At 45.9% G+C, this 14618-nt stretch overlaps 2 protein-coding genes across 12 annotated transcripts; one reads left to right on the top strand and one right to left on the bottom strand.

Moving 5' to 3' along the window:
- Positions 1-183: 183 nt before the first annotated feature.
- sde2 (SDE2 telomere maintenance homolog (S. pombe)) lies at positions 184-4179 on the top strand. Of its 8 annotated transcripts, none has more exons than XM_028016600.1 (9): positions 218-372; positions 2107-2209; positions 2307-2418; positions 2494-2663; positions 2742-2847; positions 2920-3039; positions 3497-3647; positions 3684-3770; positions 3853-4179. In XM_028016600.1, the coding sequence occupies exons 1-9, from the start codon at positions 271-273 to the stop codon at positions 4048-4050; spliced, it is 1149 nt and encodes a 382-aa protein (XP_027872401.1). In that variant the 5' UTR covers positions 218-270; the 3' UTR covers positions 4051-4179. The 8 variants fall into 8 exon arrangements, with proteins under 8 accessions (XP_027872408.1, XP_027872401.1, XP_027872403.1 ...); XM_028016602.1 differs by having other exon boundaries at positions 3856-4179; XM_028016603.1 differs by having other exon boundaries at positions 3497-3611.
- mtif2 (mitochondrial translational initiation factor 2) lies at positions 4093-9710 on the bottom strand. 4 transcript variants are annotated; one of them, XM_028016589.1, is made up of 14 exons: positions 9581-9710; positions 8703-8803; positions 8519-8630; positions 8279-8450; positions 8033-8193; positions 7771-7947; positions 7563-7702; positions 7362-7486; positions 7089-7293; positions 6710-6962; positions 6505-6645; positions 6253-6417; positions 6023-6163; positions 4093-4383 (listed from the first exon to the last, which is right to left on the bottom strand). In XM_028016589.1, exons 2-14 carry the CDS (start codon positions 8799-8801, stop codon positions 4214-4216), a joined length of 2061 nt encoding a protein of 686 aa, XP_027872390.1. In that variant the 5' UTR covers positions 8802-8803; positions 9581-9710; the 3' UTR covers positions 4093-4213. The 4 variants fall into 4 exon arrangements, with proteins under 4 accessions (XP_027872390.1, XP_027872389.1, XP_027872391.1 ...); XM_028016588.1 differs by having other exon boundaries at positions 6710-6959; positions 8703-9073; positions 9581-9696; XM_028016590.1 differs by having other exon boundaries at positions 9385-9696.
- Between the last annotated feature and the right edge of the window lie 4908 nt (positions 9711-14618).

A 14618-nucleotide genomic window follows, 5' to 3' on the forward strand; every position in this document is an offset into this window, starting at 1 on the left:
GCCGTCCCCGGATGATTTTAGGTTAATGCAAATCTGGACTGGAAATCTTAAATAGCTTCATAAACTTTTCAAATTGTAAAAGTTTATTTGTTTATTATTGTCTGTTTGAAATAAATAGAAAATTAAGTTTATTATTTTATGTATTTACTGGTTCGTGTTTCGCCCCAAGAGCATCGATTCTAATCCTATGCACCAGGGGGCGCCTATGAGACGTCCTTACAGAGTCCTGCGCCTGCGCAGTGCGTTCAGCTTGTAACAAACGGAGCCAAGATGGAGGTGTTTGTTGTTGCTCCGAGCTTCAGGTGCTCAAGCTTCGAGTTTCCACCTGGTTCTGTTGTCAGAGACGTTCTGGAACGGTTCATCCCGCACCAGGTGAGTGATTATATCTAACAGAACCGGAACCGAACCTTAGCGTGGGGTTACAGGGTTTAGATCGGAGCTGGAAGCCTGTTAGCTGCTGAGCTACCGAAGGCTAATATAGGGATAATAACAAAAATCTACGCACTTCAACATGCTATAGGTTGACAACAAGCTTTAACATAAATCTCCTATTTTGCTATAGAGCTGTATTAAAGTTAATTTAAGATGTTACAGTTTCCAGGAGGTGTTCTGATGGATGATTTGTTTTCTTCTAACCCTTTATTGTTTGCACGATTGTAAAGAAGTACATATGGACCTTACCACAGAGGCCGCGTTTCATTGGCTGATGCCCATTCTACGTGGTCACGTGCGTGGTCGTCTCACAAACACACTTAGCTTCCCGTTAGCTAAGTACAGCATGATGGCAGAACTGATCCAACTTGTACACCTTGTAGCCTGTCTGCTACACAGTCTGACGTTAGCTAAACAGATCAATATGCAATGTGTCTGTATCTGATATACACTAAAGATTTTATTTTAGCAGAAAAGGCTTTGGACTAAACTGTTGCTCCTGTTAGCCACGCTAGCACCAAGTACAGCTAGTCAGTCAACCATCGCTGTGTTCAGGGAAGCGCTGATTAATAATCGATAAATAAATATCAAGCCTGGAAACTTGATATCGTAACGAACTGAATGTTATGTTTTTAACGTAATCTTTGCTCGTCTTGCGGGGCGCAGGCGGTTGCCACGGTAACAGGTGTGCTTAAACTACAGAGAGAGAGTAAAAAGGTAGGAGTGGTTTTGAGTTGATCACCTGTTCAGGTTATTTTACCTTTGTTTCCCTTTGCTGTGGCTCATTACAGCCGCTGTAGTTTCTAACCGTTGGACTAATTACCTCGTTAGTTTGTGAGTTTACGTCATTCACAACAAACATCAAATAGAACAAATATATTTCATAAAATTTTAACAAACAAATGGCTTCTACCGCGGTAATTATGTGAAATTAAATTAATTATATCCCAACTTCAGAAGATTTGCCTTTACCTTTACAGAGCTTATTGGTTCCTCCTATCAGTCTGTAGCTTCTCATATTGAGGTCAAAGTTCAGATCTACCATAACTGACTGACACCTGCTGGCCTCAGGTTTGCAACCAGTTTGGCTGAGAAACCAGTAACCTCCTCCCAGTTGATGACATGAACTTGTTAGTTCCTCTGTCCATTTAGCAGCTGATATATTGTGAAAATCCGCTAGAAATGACGCACTAATCAGTCATGATTACATAGAAACAACCAGGCTTTGTTTGTGAGACTTGGGGTCGCGTGGGTCGTTGTGGGCGGAGCTTGGTAAGGTCCATTGTGACAGTAACAGAAAATAACTAAATGCAAAAGAAACATTAAATGAGCAAAACTAGTGTTCAGATATAGTTCCTACTGGGACCGCCTCTGATACCAGTATTTCCAGTTTCAATGGAACTGGGAGTTAAAATGGTTCTCAAACTCTGAGAGCGAAACTCTGAACAAATAAAGTTTTGTGTTTAGAGAATATTTGTATTATTCTAAATAAATGTATTTAATTTAGATTTATCCACCATTTTGTGACAGTGTCCCACAGCGCTGTGTGACCTTTATATTGTCAGAAACTAAAAATCCAAACCAGAGGTCTCACCCTGAAGTGGTGACGGGTCGTTGGTTCTGTCTCAGGTCCAGTTTTGTAGGAATCTTTACTGATTCAGTATTTCCTATCAGGACTGGTATGTCACCACTAACGGCCGTCTGTCTGGGCTGGAGGAGCGGCTGCAGGATGGGGCCGTCTACCGCCTGGAGCCCCGGCTCCGTGGAGGGAAGGGAGGTCAGTTCCAGGAAATGCACCGATCCCATGACCAGGTTTTGGCTCCATGTTTCCTTGGTTTTCCAGGTTTTGGCTCCATGTTTCCTTGGTTTTCCAGGTTTTGGCTCCATGCTCCGGGCTTTGGGAGCGCAGATCGAGAAGACGACCAACAGAGAGGCCTGCAGGGATCTGAGCGGCCGCCGCCTTCGAGACGTCAACCATGAGAAGGAGTAAGCTCCTCCTCCTGCTCTGGATGTTGTTTTGTAGTGAAGGGTCCAGATGGGTTCTGGTTCTGGTTCTGGTAGGATGGCGGACTGGCTGAAGAAGCAGTCGGAGCGCGAGGCGGAGAAGGAGCAGCGGCGGCTGGAGCGTCTGCAGAGGAAGCTGTTGGAGCCGCGGCATCAGTTCGCCGACCCGCAGTACCAGCAGCAGTGCCACGACCTGAGCGAGCGTCTGGAGGACTCGGTTCTGAAAGGTGACGGGTCACCGGAGCTGCAGCGGGCCGACCTAGCTGCAGCTCCGGGTCCTTAAGGTGTGTGTGTGTGTGTCGCAGGCCTGCAGGCGACCTCCAGCGGTCAGGTGAGGGTCGGAGCCGACCCGGATCAGAACCGAGCCCCTGCGAGGAAGAGGAGAAAGACTGCAGCGGCAGCCGGGTTCTGGTCGGTGTGTGAAGTTCTGACCCGGCGAAGGGAGCACAGCCCGGCTCTGACCCTCTGTTACCATGGTTACAGGACGGGTCTGGACGAGCTGCTGAGCTCTGAGGATGATGAAGATGATGAGTCTCCGTGCAGCGGAGGAGCTGTTACCATGACGACCCAGAGGGAGGAGGCGGAGCCTGGACCCAGCAGCAGGTCTGTTGATTGATCTGATATTGATATCTGGATCAATATTCAGGTTTCAGTGAGAACATGCCTGATCCCCAGAGGTCAGAGGTCAGCGTTAGATCAAAATGCTTTTCCACGTCTGACCAGCTGGAGGCGCTGCAGGTTCAGAGTCCATTGATCGGACCGGCCGGCCGGTTCTGGACTGATCCATGTTTAGCTTCAGGGTAGGTTCTGTTCCTGGGAGCGCTGGCTGAACTGGTTCTGATGGTTCTAACTGGTTCCTCATAATCCGGGTCCAGATGGTCCAGCTGCAGAAACCCGTCCAGCGCCGGTCCAAGCAGCTGAAATATTCTCACTTCTGATTCAGAACCAGCTGTTCACTCTAAGCAGAACCAATCCGAACTGGACCAGTTCACCATCAGAACCAGAACCAAACCGGTTCCCATGACCCGGATCCAGCCTCAAGTTCTGCTGTCTCCTCCAGCACCGCTCCAACCGCCAGAACCTCAGAGGTCCAGAACCCCGGGCTCCCGACGGAACCGGCTGTTGGACCCTCAGGGGACCAGAACCCTCCTCAGGGCTGCAGGGAACCGGCCCAGGTCCAGAACCCCGGGCTCCCGACGGAACCGGCCCAGGTCCAGACCCACGGGCTCCTGGCGGAACCGGCTCAGGTCCAGAATCCCGGGCTCCCGACGGAACCGGCTGTTGGACCGTCAGGGGTCCAGAACCCTCCTCAGGGCTGCAGGGAACCGGATCAGGTCAGAACCAGAATCTAGATGCTTAAACGTGATTTAGAGCAGAACCCTCTGCTGTGTTCTGACGGTTCTGGTTCTGCCTCAGCAGTTGGACCTGTCCTCGGTGCCGACCGTCCAGCAGCTGGAGTCTCTGGGTCTGGAGGTTCTGAAGGAGGAACTGATGCGCCGCGGCCTGAAGTGCGGGGGAACGCTGTCGGAGCGCGCCGCCCGCCTCTACTCCGTCAGAGGCCTGAGTCCAGACCGGATCGACCCGGCACTGCTCGCCAGAACCAGGAGGAAGTAGACCCAGCTGTGAACTTCCTGTCTGGAATGAAGCTTCCGGGTCTGGATGTTGGAATCGTTTATTCGAACATGTGAATCGATGATCAGATTTTGTTTTTATGAAATATTAATAAAATGTTTCAGAACCAAACCGAGTCGTTTCTCAGTCTCAGGGACCGGTCCGGTCAGAACCCAGGGTCCCAGGAAGTGACCCGAGGAACTTCCTGCTCCTCAAAGCATTCGATGACATCACCGGTGCTGAAGTCCACCTCGCCGTCCGCCGACACGCCGCAGTCCATCCCCGCCTTCACCGTCGCCACGTCGTCTTTATGGTGCTTCAGCGCCGACACAGAACCTGCACCAGAACCAGAACCGGCTCATTAAAGCTGAAGCATGTAACTTCTATACCCTAACCGTCTCCACGGTGACGCACCGCTCCCGATATGTCAATCATCCTTATGCATGTGCTGCCAAATGTTCTATTGGCAGAAACGACGCCTTGCTGCTGGGGAGGCTTTGAGCCAGAGGTGGGGACTCGAGTCACATGACTTGGACTCGAGTCAGACTCGAGTCGTTCAAATCACGACTTGAGACTTGACTTGAAGAAATGCTCAAAGACTCGGACTTGACTTTGACTTTCATGCCATTGACTTGGGACTTGACTCGACTTGAAGCTGTTTACTTGAAAAGACTTGATATTTTTTACTCAAAGTCTTAAAATTTAAAACACATTATTTATAAAGTGGCGTCATTAATTAATGTCACTCATTCCGTATCAATATGCGCAGACCGTCACTATGGTTTTCCTCTCTCCTTATGTATGTATGTGTACGTAGCTGCAGCACAACCAATCAAATTAACAGGATTTGGACGTTTAAAAAAACGCGACACAGCTACAGAGCTCAGGGAACGAAATACGAAATAACCGCTCGAATATGCTTCCGCGAGTAATTTCTTTTGGCTACGTGGGTTATGAACTTTCGACTAAAAACCGAACTGCAACTTGTAAAACATGCAAGAAGAGAATATCGGATGGAGATGCCACGACGTCCAACTTTGTCCGGCATTTGAAGCTTCACAAAGATCGGTAGGTGGCGCTTTTCTTTTGCTGTAAGATAGTTGACTTTAGCTAACTTCGTGTTAGCATGTGTACTCCGGGTTAAATTGGTGATTATTTACCATAAATCCGGTCCTTCAAATGCCTCCACAAATAATGTGCACCGTGTTAGCTCAGGAAGCCGGTGGATAGTGAGCGGGGCTCCGGAACAGAAAGCAGATTCTGGACCTGAACACAGGGAACAGAGTCTCTCTGTCCCATCATGATGATGAGCCGGGTCTAGTATCATCTAAGGATGGTTGGTGTATTTGAAGACATCTACGTTGGGAAATTATATTGACAATATATTGTTTTGACAGGTCAGAGAAAAGAGGAAAAAACTGCTGTTATGGTTCTTTGTATTGTGCTGTGGAAATGTCAGCATTTTCCTCTTTTTTATTGAATATCAAGTTTAACAGAACTGGGCAATAAAGTGGTCCAATTTAAAAATGTTCTTTATACTTTGTGTTCAGCTACACATGTTCTATCATTTGAGATAAATACATATTTTAAAACGAACAAATGGTCTATTATTTGAATTTTATGTATAATTGCAAATTATAAAAAAAATAAAAAATAAAAACGACTCGAAATGACTTGAAATTAAAGGTTCCTGACTTGAGACTTGACTCGACTTTTGCCTGTCTTTACTTGAGACTTGACTCGGACTTGAGGACAAAGACTTGAGACTTACTTGAGACTTGCAACACAGTGACTTGGTCACACCTCTGCTTTGAGCAGCGTGTACATGAGGATGACTGGCAGCGCTGGTTTAATTAAACATTTCACTCTGCAGCTTTAACTGGACGAACTGGATCCCATCAGAACCCGACTACTTAAATCCTCAAGGTTCAAGTTCAGAACCAACTGGATCCGGCCCGGTTCTGGTCTCACTCACCCTCCCACACCGTGTCTCGTCCTCGGATCAGCCTAAACTTCAGCCGGCGGTCCAGCTGGCCCTTCTGGACCCGGCAGCCGGCCACCAGAACCTTCTTCTTCCCCACAGAGACGTCGAAGACGGCGAGGACCGTCGCCTCACCTGACAGGAGGGGACAGGTGGGACGGTTCTGAGAACCTCCAGCAGTCCGATCTTACCCGGTTCTGCTGTGGTTCTGGACCTGGACTCACCCACGGTGCTGTGGTGGCGCTGCGGCGGCAGCTTGCTGCTCAACTCGTGGCGCAGCTGCTCCACCAGCTGGTAGATGACGCGGTGCAGCCGCAGGGCCACGCCCCTCCGCGCCGCCAGCTGCGTCACGCCGCGGCTCGCCGCCACGTTGAAGCCGTAAACCGACCCTGAGGAACGGAACCAGAACCTGCTGCCGTTACCAAGACGACACCGCTCGGCCCTGGGTCGCTCCAGCACCAGAACGTGGGACCTACCTCCGAACACGGCGGCCATGTTGACGTCGTTCTCCGAGACGTCGCCGACGCCGAAGTGGATCACGTCCAGCCGGCACTCGTCCTGGGCGTCGTAGCCGTCCAGGACGTTCAGCAGCGTCTCCACCGACCCGTCCACATCACCTGTAGGTCAGAGGTCAGAGGTCACCAGTCAGCGCCGTCACGCCGGGCGGAGCGCCGTCCCCACCTTTGATGACGAGCGGCAGGCCGAGCTCGTCGCTCTCCGTCCGCTCGCTGGGCCGCACAGACAAGCGGATCTTGTGGGCCCGGTACAGCTCCGCCCTCCTCTGGCGCCAGCTCAGGTGGGCCAGCGGCTCGCGCTCCCGCCGGTACTCCTCCAGATGGCGCTGCTGCTTGAGCTGGATGGCGCTCTGCTCCTCCAGCAGCTTCTGCTGCCCCGCCCGGTGGCTCCTCCACTCCACCACCTCTCTGGCCCGCTGCTGCAGGCCACAGGACAGGCTTTTACTGCAGCGGTCCACACAGGAAGTAGCTAGCACACAGCTGGGACGGGACAGGTTGTTCATTCACTGATCACACACCGGTTCTGGCCCGGTTCTGGCCCTCACCTCCGACTCCACCTCCAGCACCGTCTCTCCGGCAGACGGCAGCTCCTTCCATCCGACCACCTGGACCGCCGCGCTCGGCGCCGCCTCCGGCACCGCGCACCCGTTCTCGTCGAACAGGAAGCGGACCTTGGCCCAGCAGCGGCCGGCCACCAGAACGCAGCCGCGCCGCAGCGTCCCCCGCTGGACGATGGCCGTAGTCACGGGGCTGTGCACAGGGAGCGGGCCCTTCAGCGGAACTCCTATCGGAACCGGACCGGGTTCCAGAGGACTCACCCTTTGCCTTTGTCGGTTCGGCTCTCGATAACGACGGCCTCCACCGGGCCGTCCGGGTCCGCCTTCAGCTCCAGAACCTCGGCCAGTGCCACCGTGGCCTCGGCCAGAGCCTGCAGGTTGTCACCCTGGAAACAGCAACATCATCGGTGAGGCCGTGCGCGGGTGGGCCAGACCGCGGCGGTCGGGTTCGGGTCGGATCACCTTCAGAGCCGAGACATGGATGGCCTGAACGTCGCCGCCGAACTCCTCGCAGACGACGCCGTGCGCCAGCAGCTCCTGCTTCACCCGCTGGGGGTCGGCCTGCGGCTTGTCACACTTATTCACCGCCACGATGACGGGGACTGGGCCGGGCCGAACCAGAACATCAGAACCAGAACCTCGGAACCACCCGGCACCCCACCGCTCCTACCTTTGGCGTTCTTGGCGTGCTGGACCGACTCCACGGTCTGGTTCATGACGCCGTCGTCGGCCGCCACCACCAGCACCACGATGTCGGTGGCGTTGGCGCCGCGGGCCCTCATGGAGGAGAAGGCGGCGTGGCCCGGCGTGTCCAGGAAGGTGATCCGCTCCCCGGTGGGCAGCTGGACTGGAGGTCAGAAAGACAGAGGTCAGAGGTCAGCAGCTCTACACAGAAGGATGTGGGGGCGGAGCCTCCCAGCTGGCCCCGTTACCCAGGAAGGCTCCGATGTGCTGCGTGATGCCGCCGGCCTCCATGGCGACCAGCTGGCTCTTCCTCAGGCTGTCCAGCAGCGTCGTCTTCCCGTGATCCACATGACCCATGATGGTGACCACCGGGGGGCGACTCACCAGGAGCGCGGGGTCAGCGGGGGGCCTGGGGTCACAGGAGCGTCACACACAGGTCAGTTGGCTGATCGTCGGGTCCGGTCCGGTCGGGTCCGGTTCGGTTCTGCCGGTACCTCCTCTGGGCGTCTCTGTTGGGCCGCTCTCGGCTCTCGCTCAGCTTGGCCCATCTGAACTTCATCCCGGACCGGATCACCGCCTCCTTGATCCAGCTGTCTTCCAGAACCGAGTCGGGCCGGAGCGAGTCCAGGTCCGCCGGCGTGTTGAGCAGCGCCTCCAGAACGTGGTCTGTAGCAGAACCGGGTCAGTAGAATCTGCAGGAGAATCGGATCAACGGTGTTGATCACGCTGCTCACCAAAGTCTCTGTTCATGGCCACCGCCAGCGCCGCCGCCGTCATGCCCTGTCTGATCTCCACTTCCTGTTTGTCCACTTTGAGCTTCTTCTGCTCCTTCCTCTGACCTTTGACCTGCACCAAGTGAGTCATCAGCCTTTACTCTAGTCCACCAACCACAAGCTAAGCTAACATCCACAGCCTTACCTGCTTGGAGGCCAGTCGGCTGCTCTGAGGCCAGGTGAGCAGGGGGGCGGAGCTCCGGAGAAGCCTCGCAGCACGCATCGCTGATGACATCACACTCATAGCTACAGAGGACACAGGTGGAGGACAGGTGTTTCTGTTCAGCCAGGAGACAAACTGCATCTGTCCTCACTGGAGGAAAAGCATTTTGATTGATTTATTTGACTTTTATTGTGAAAACTCTGGACATGATGATGATGCAAAGAAGGATTTCACATGAAATCAAGAAAATGAAGGGAAACTCTGACCATCCTCTTCATGAGACGGTGTCAGTCAGAAGCTTCTTCCAGATCCATGTGAGACAGACTGCTACAGCAGGTCACTGTCTACAAGAACTTTCAAAAATGTTGAATTAATGACTTATAACATTTATTTTCTTTTGGGATCAATAAAGGATTTCTAAATTGAATTTGAAATGACAGAAACGGAAAGACTCCGTCAGCTGATCTGACATGCAAGACACAATCTTTCAAAATAAAAGTTCCTTAAACCGAAGCCGAATGAAAGAAAACAGCTGAACTAAATCAGCAGATGATAAAAAGAATCATCTTCAGACTAATGAACATGAGCAGAAGCCAAACCGCGTAAAATTGAACAGAATATGTCTAAAGTTCGTGCAGGTCAGTAAAAGCATTTAATCACGAACCAAACTGATCAGCCGGAAGGATTCCTGAAGAGCTGCTGTCTAGTCAAAGCCCGCATGTGTGTTTATCTCAAGTCTGTTCACCTGCCGAACACATTTGGTTCTGTTTGGTTCTGTTTTTCTGCTGCTGCCGCTAGAAAGGCGGACCGGAAGTCCTCTTCTGACGGCGTCCCGCCAGCTCGCGCTCTGTGTGTCTCACCTCAGACAGGTAAGTTCTTCATCTCATCCTGCGTCACCGAACCTCGAACAACCTCACGGTGAGAGACACCTGCAGCTGGGAGCCGCCATGATGGACGGCATCTGCTGATGACGCAGGACGTCACATGACTAGCTTACAGGAACCTGATCTGATCTGACTCCTCCCACCAGAACAAGACGGATCTAAACTATTATTATTATTATTATCATTATTATTATTATTATCATTATTATTTTATTATTATTATTATTATCATCATTATTATTATTATTATCATTATTATTTTATTATTATCATTATTATTGTTATTATTATTATTGTTATTATTATTATCATTATTATTATTTTATTATTATCATTATTATTATTATTATCATTATTATTTTATTATTATCATTATTATTATCATCATTATTATTTTATTATTATCATTATTATTATCATTATTATTATTTTATTATTATCATTATTATTATTATTATCATTATTATTTTATTATTATCATTATTATTATCATCATTATTATTTTATTATTATCATTATTATTATCATTATTATTATTATTATCATTATTATTTTATTATTATCATTATTATTATCATCATTATTATTTTATTATTATCATTATTATTATCATTATTATTATTATTTTATTATTATTATCATTATTATTATCATTATTATTATTATTATTATTATTATTATCATTATTATTTTATTATTATCATTATTATTATCATCATTATTATTTTATTATTATCATTATTATTATCATTATTATTATTATTTTATTATTATTTTCATTATTATTATCATTATTATTATTATTTTATTATTATTATTATTATATTATTATTATTATCATCATGTACACAAACCTGAAGAAGCTGAACCAGGCTGGTTCCTTACTGACAGAGATCATGAAAAAACCCATCAGGGTTTTCAATCAGTTTCAAATAATCGATCATATTATCCATTATCCAGATCTGCATCTTGTCCATGAATTTTAGCGATAAGAAGAGGAGGCAGAGATCCTTATGAAAAGTGAAGAAAGATGGTTTGGCTTTAAGAAAACAACATTTGTGAATGAAAAACTGGGCCATGATAATTATTACATTCATAGACTTTCAAATTTAATTTCTTTTCCCATAAATAATGTTTCTTAGAAAATTCAGGTAAGTTTGGAGTTTTAGGGAAAAGCCAGTAGTGAACATTATAACAGAAAACTTTGCAATAAACACATTCATAGAAAAGATGTTCAGTCGACTCGATGTCACAAAATAAACAAGTTTTATCATCAATAGCAAATCAAAGTCTAAAGTTTAGAGGGAAAAACACCTGAAAGATTTTAAGGTGGACTTCCTCAGGTTATTTAAATCATTTGTTCTAATTTTTACCCTTTCAACCTTTGAAAAGAAATAAAATTTGGATTTGATACAAAAGTAAACAAAGTCCTAGTAAAGCATTCCCTAATTTTTGAGTTTTTTAGTTTATTATCTGTGATATTGGGTCCATTAATCAGAAGTCCAGGTGGATCAGAGGTTCTGTAATCTCGGTTCTCATAAAAACATTTAGCTGTGCATAAAATATTTGGGGGAATAACTAATCATTTTTTAAAATTCACTTTTATTAATTTGCAGGTTATATTTAACACTGAATCCCTCCATTATTTAATAAATGCATCACAGACCAAACACCTTGTTCCAGCCCATTATGTGCAAAGATTGATTTATTATTAATTTTTATGTAACAGCAGTTCCTTAGGGAGTATTGTGTGGGCTATAGTTATGTTTATAGATTAATCTCCAATATAATAAAACTTGCTGGTGAAAGAAGGAAAGTTTAACAGGCAGTTTTTTAAAGTCAAAGTCACAACTAAGAAGAAAATTAACTCCACCAAGATTTGAAAATATTTTACTTGGAATATGGAACCATAATTCATTTTGATTTGTTAGAAATGACCGAAGCCAGTTTATTTTTAAAGTTCATGCTGTCAGATTCAATATCTTGCAGTTCTTCATCTTCAAACTGTTTGGTTAAATTACCTTTTCTGATTTAGTGAGTTTTCTGTTTCCATATAAAGTCAAAATTCATCCTGTGGATAGATTTGATTGCTGAATTATTGTTTATTCCTAATGTATATGCAGGGTAGATAAGTCTGGAAATACTTTCCATTTTGGTGAGAAATATTCTTCCCAGAATAGATAAATCTCTGTGTGTCCATTTATTTAAATGAGTTTTACATTTTTGAAGTTTCTCCCAAATATTCAGATTTTCTAACTCAGATTTATTTTTATTTATATTCACACCCAGATATTTGACAGGAATATTAAAAGCAGTGGATATAGGACAGTCTGTTAGAGACTAAATTTAACTTTTGTTTAAACTTAATTTAAGTCCTGAAGCCTTTGAGAAAGTTTCAATTAAATTAAGAATTTCAGGAATTTCATTCAGGTTATTTAAGTAGATAGTTGTGTCATCAGCTGACTAATAGAAAACTCTTTGCCTCCCACTGATAATTTACCAAATTGATCATTTTTAATTGATATGGAAAACATTTCTGCAGCAGCAATAAACAGCAGAGGAGAGATTGAACAACCTGGTTTTCTGCCTTTATTAAATCTTTGAGGCTCCATGAGGAAAACACTGAACTGTTTGTATCTTTGTAAAATGTTTTCATTACATTAATACATTTATTTCCAAACCCAAATAAATCTAAAGTTTTGAACTTAGATTCACGTTCTATCATATCTGAGAAAAGTCTAACAATAATTCATTCATTTTCAGCTAAGTGGTTCTAGTGATTAAAGTCCAGAACAAGTCGGATGTTATTATCTATCGACGCCGTTTAGAAATCCAGACTGAGCGTCAGAAATCATTTGACATGTTCCTGATTTGAACCTGTTGGCTGAAATATGTCAGAAGTTCGTAATCATTATTTAATAATGTAATCCGTCTTGATGATCAAGAATTGTTGGATCTTTTCCAGGTTTATTAGCCTGATGGCGCCTTGTTTGGGTCAAACAGCCGTTTTCTAATAGTTCTGTCAGCACAAAGGTTCTGATGGGAACCAAAAGGTTTAGAAAAGTTTCTTGTTAAGCCATCGCAGCCTGGACTTTTGTCCTGGGATAAAAAGTTTGATCCAGTTCCTCTGTGGCGACGTCGGCCTGATTCCTGCTTCTGTCATCGATTTTAGGAATCAAATGTTGAACAGAGTGACAGAAAGTTTCTGCCATTGAGTTATTATATGCAGAATATAAATTGCTATAAAAGGTACAAATTTCTTTGGATATTAATTTTGAATCAGTTCCTGGTTTATTATTAATTTGCAAGCAATTTATGCCATTTCTTTCTTGTCTAATTTTTTCTAATCTACAAAAATATGCAGAACTTTTCTCACCGTCTTCAATCCACTTAAACCTCAGATATGATCCTTTGGCTTTTTTAGTATAAAAATCATCTAACTGTTTGTCATTATCATTAAAAAACGGTTTATGTTTTTGATGTGACCAAAATGATTTCTAATTCCTTTTTCTTATTTTGGATAGTTATTCATTTACTGTGTTTTGACTTTAAATTTAAAGAATTGCCGTTTTTCCGTGTAAGAATTCAGATTTTTATCACTACAAATTAAATTGAGATGCTCCAGGATTTTGTTATTAAACTTTTCCTAGTTAAGCAGGTTGAGTTAAACTACCAGTAACTTTTGTTATGGGATTTTATCAACCCAGTTGTGACTCTGAGTTATCAGGCAGTGGTCAGATCAAGCTGCAGGTGAAATTCCAGCTTTAACATTATTTTGCATCAAACCGTCTGAAATTAGCCAGAAGTCGATACTTAGCTGAGCCATCAGGTTTAAACCAGGAGAAAGACTGACCTCTGACCTCTGACCTGCTTCTCTCCAAGGATCCACCAGGTTCAGATCCAAACAAAAGTTTTCTAAAACTACATTTATATGATGAGGTTGGAGTTTACAGGGTGATCTATCAAGCCATTCATTGTACACCATATTGAAATCTCCTCCCAATATGAAATAGTTAGTGGAATATTTCTCAGCTAGTTCTGTTAGATGACTAGTTAATTCAGACAATAAGATTTATTCTGAGTTAAACTGTTATAACCATCGACGTTACAGAGAATCAGAAAACTAGTTTCCATTTTGAGTCACAAATAATCCAGTGCTTGTCTTTCCTACCAGTTTCTAGTTTATTCTGAACATTTTTAAATAGTAAATCAACACCAGCAGATTTATTAGAACCATGAGACAAAATTATTTCCCCCCATTGATTAACCAGAAACTCTGATCTGCCTCAATAAAGTGTTTCTTGTAAAAATATGCAGTTAGCTTTTGTATTTTTACATCCATCCATCCATCCATCCATCTTCTTCCGCTTATCCGAGGTCGGGTCGCGGGGGTAGCAGCTTCAGAAGGGAGGCCCAGACTTCCCTCTCCCCAGCCACTTCTTCCAGCTCCTCCGGGGGAATCCCGAGGCGTTCCCAGGCCAGCCGAGAGACATAGTCCCTCCAGCGTGTCCTGGGTCTTCCCCGGGGCCTCCTCCCGGTGGGACGTGCCCGGAACACCTCACCAGGGAGGCGTCCAGGACGCATCCTGACCAGATGCCCCTCAACTGGCTCCTCTCGATGTGAAGGAGCAGCGGCTCTACTCTGAGTCCCTCCCGGATGACTGAGCTTCTCTCTCTAAGGGAGAGCCCAGCCACCCTACGGAGAAAACCCATTTCGGCCGCTTGTATCCTCGATCTCGTTCTTTCGGTCATGGCCCAAAGCTCATGACCATAGATGAGGGTGGGAACGTAGATCGACCGGTAAATCGAGAGCTTCGCTTTTTGGCTCAGCTCTCTCTTCACCACGACGGACCGGTACAACGCCCGCTTAACGGCAGACGCTGCGCCAATCCGCCTGTCGATCTCCCGCTCCCTTCTTCCCCCATTCGTGAACAAGATCCCGAGATACTTAAACTCCTCCACTTGGGGCAGGACACCCCCCCTGACCCGGAGAAGGCACTCTACCCTTTTCCGGC

This window comes from Xiphophorus couchianus, chromosome 5 (genome assembly GCF_001444195.1).
Source record: "Xiphophorus couchianus chromosome 5, X_couchianus-1.0, whole genome shotgun sequence".
NCBI lineage: Eukaryota > Metazoa > Chordata > Actinopteri > Cyprinodontiformes > Poeciliidae > Xiphophorus > Xiphophorus couchianus.

Coding starts and splice junctions, on each gene's coding strand:
- sde2 (XM_028016607.1), top strand. CDS start 271: ATGGAGGTGTTTGTTGTTGCTCCGAGCTTCAGGTGCTCAAGCTTCGAG. Junction 2,848..2,919: donor GCAGCGGCAGCCGGGTTCTG/GTCGGTGTGTGA, acceptor CCATGGTTACAG/GACGGGTCTGGACGAGCTGC. Junction 3,040..3,496: donor GAGCCTGGACCCAGCAGCAG/GTCTGTTGATTG, acceptor TGTCTCCTCCAG/CACCGCTCCAACCGCCAGAA.
- mtif2 (XM_028016587.1), bottom strand. CDS start 8,861: ATGCAGTTTGTCTCCTGGCTGAACAGAAACACCTGTCCTCCACCTGTG. Junction 7,948..8,032: donor GCACATCGGAGCCTTCCTGG/GTAACGGGGCCA, acceptor TCTGACCTCCAG/TCCAGCTGCCCACCGGGGAG. Junction 7,703..7,770: donor GCACGCCAAGAACGCCAAAG/GTAGGAGCGGTG, acceptor GGCCCGGCCCAG/TCCCCGTCATCGTGGCGGTG.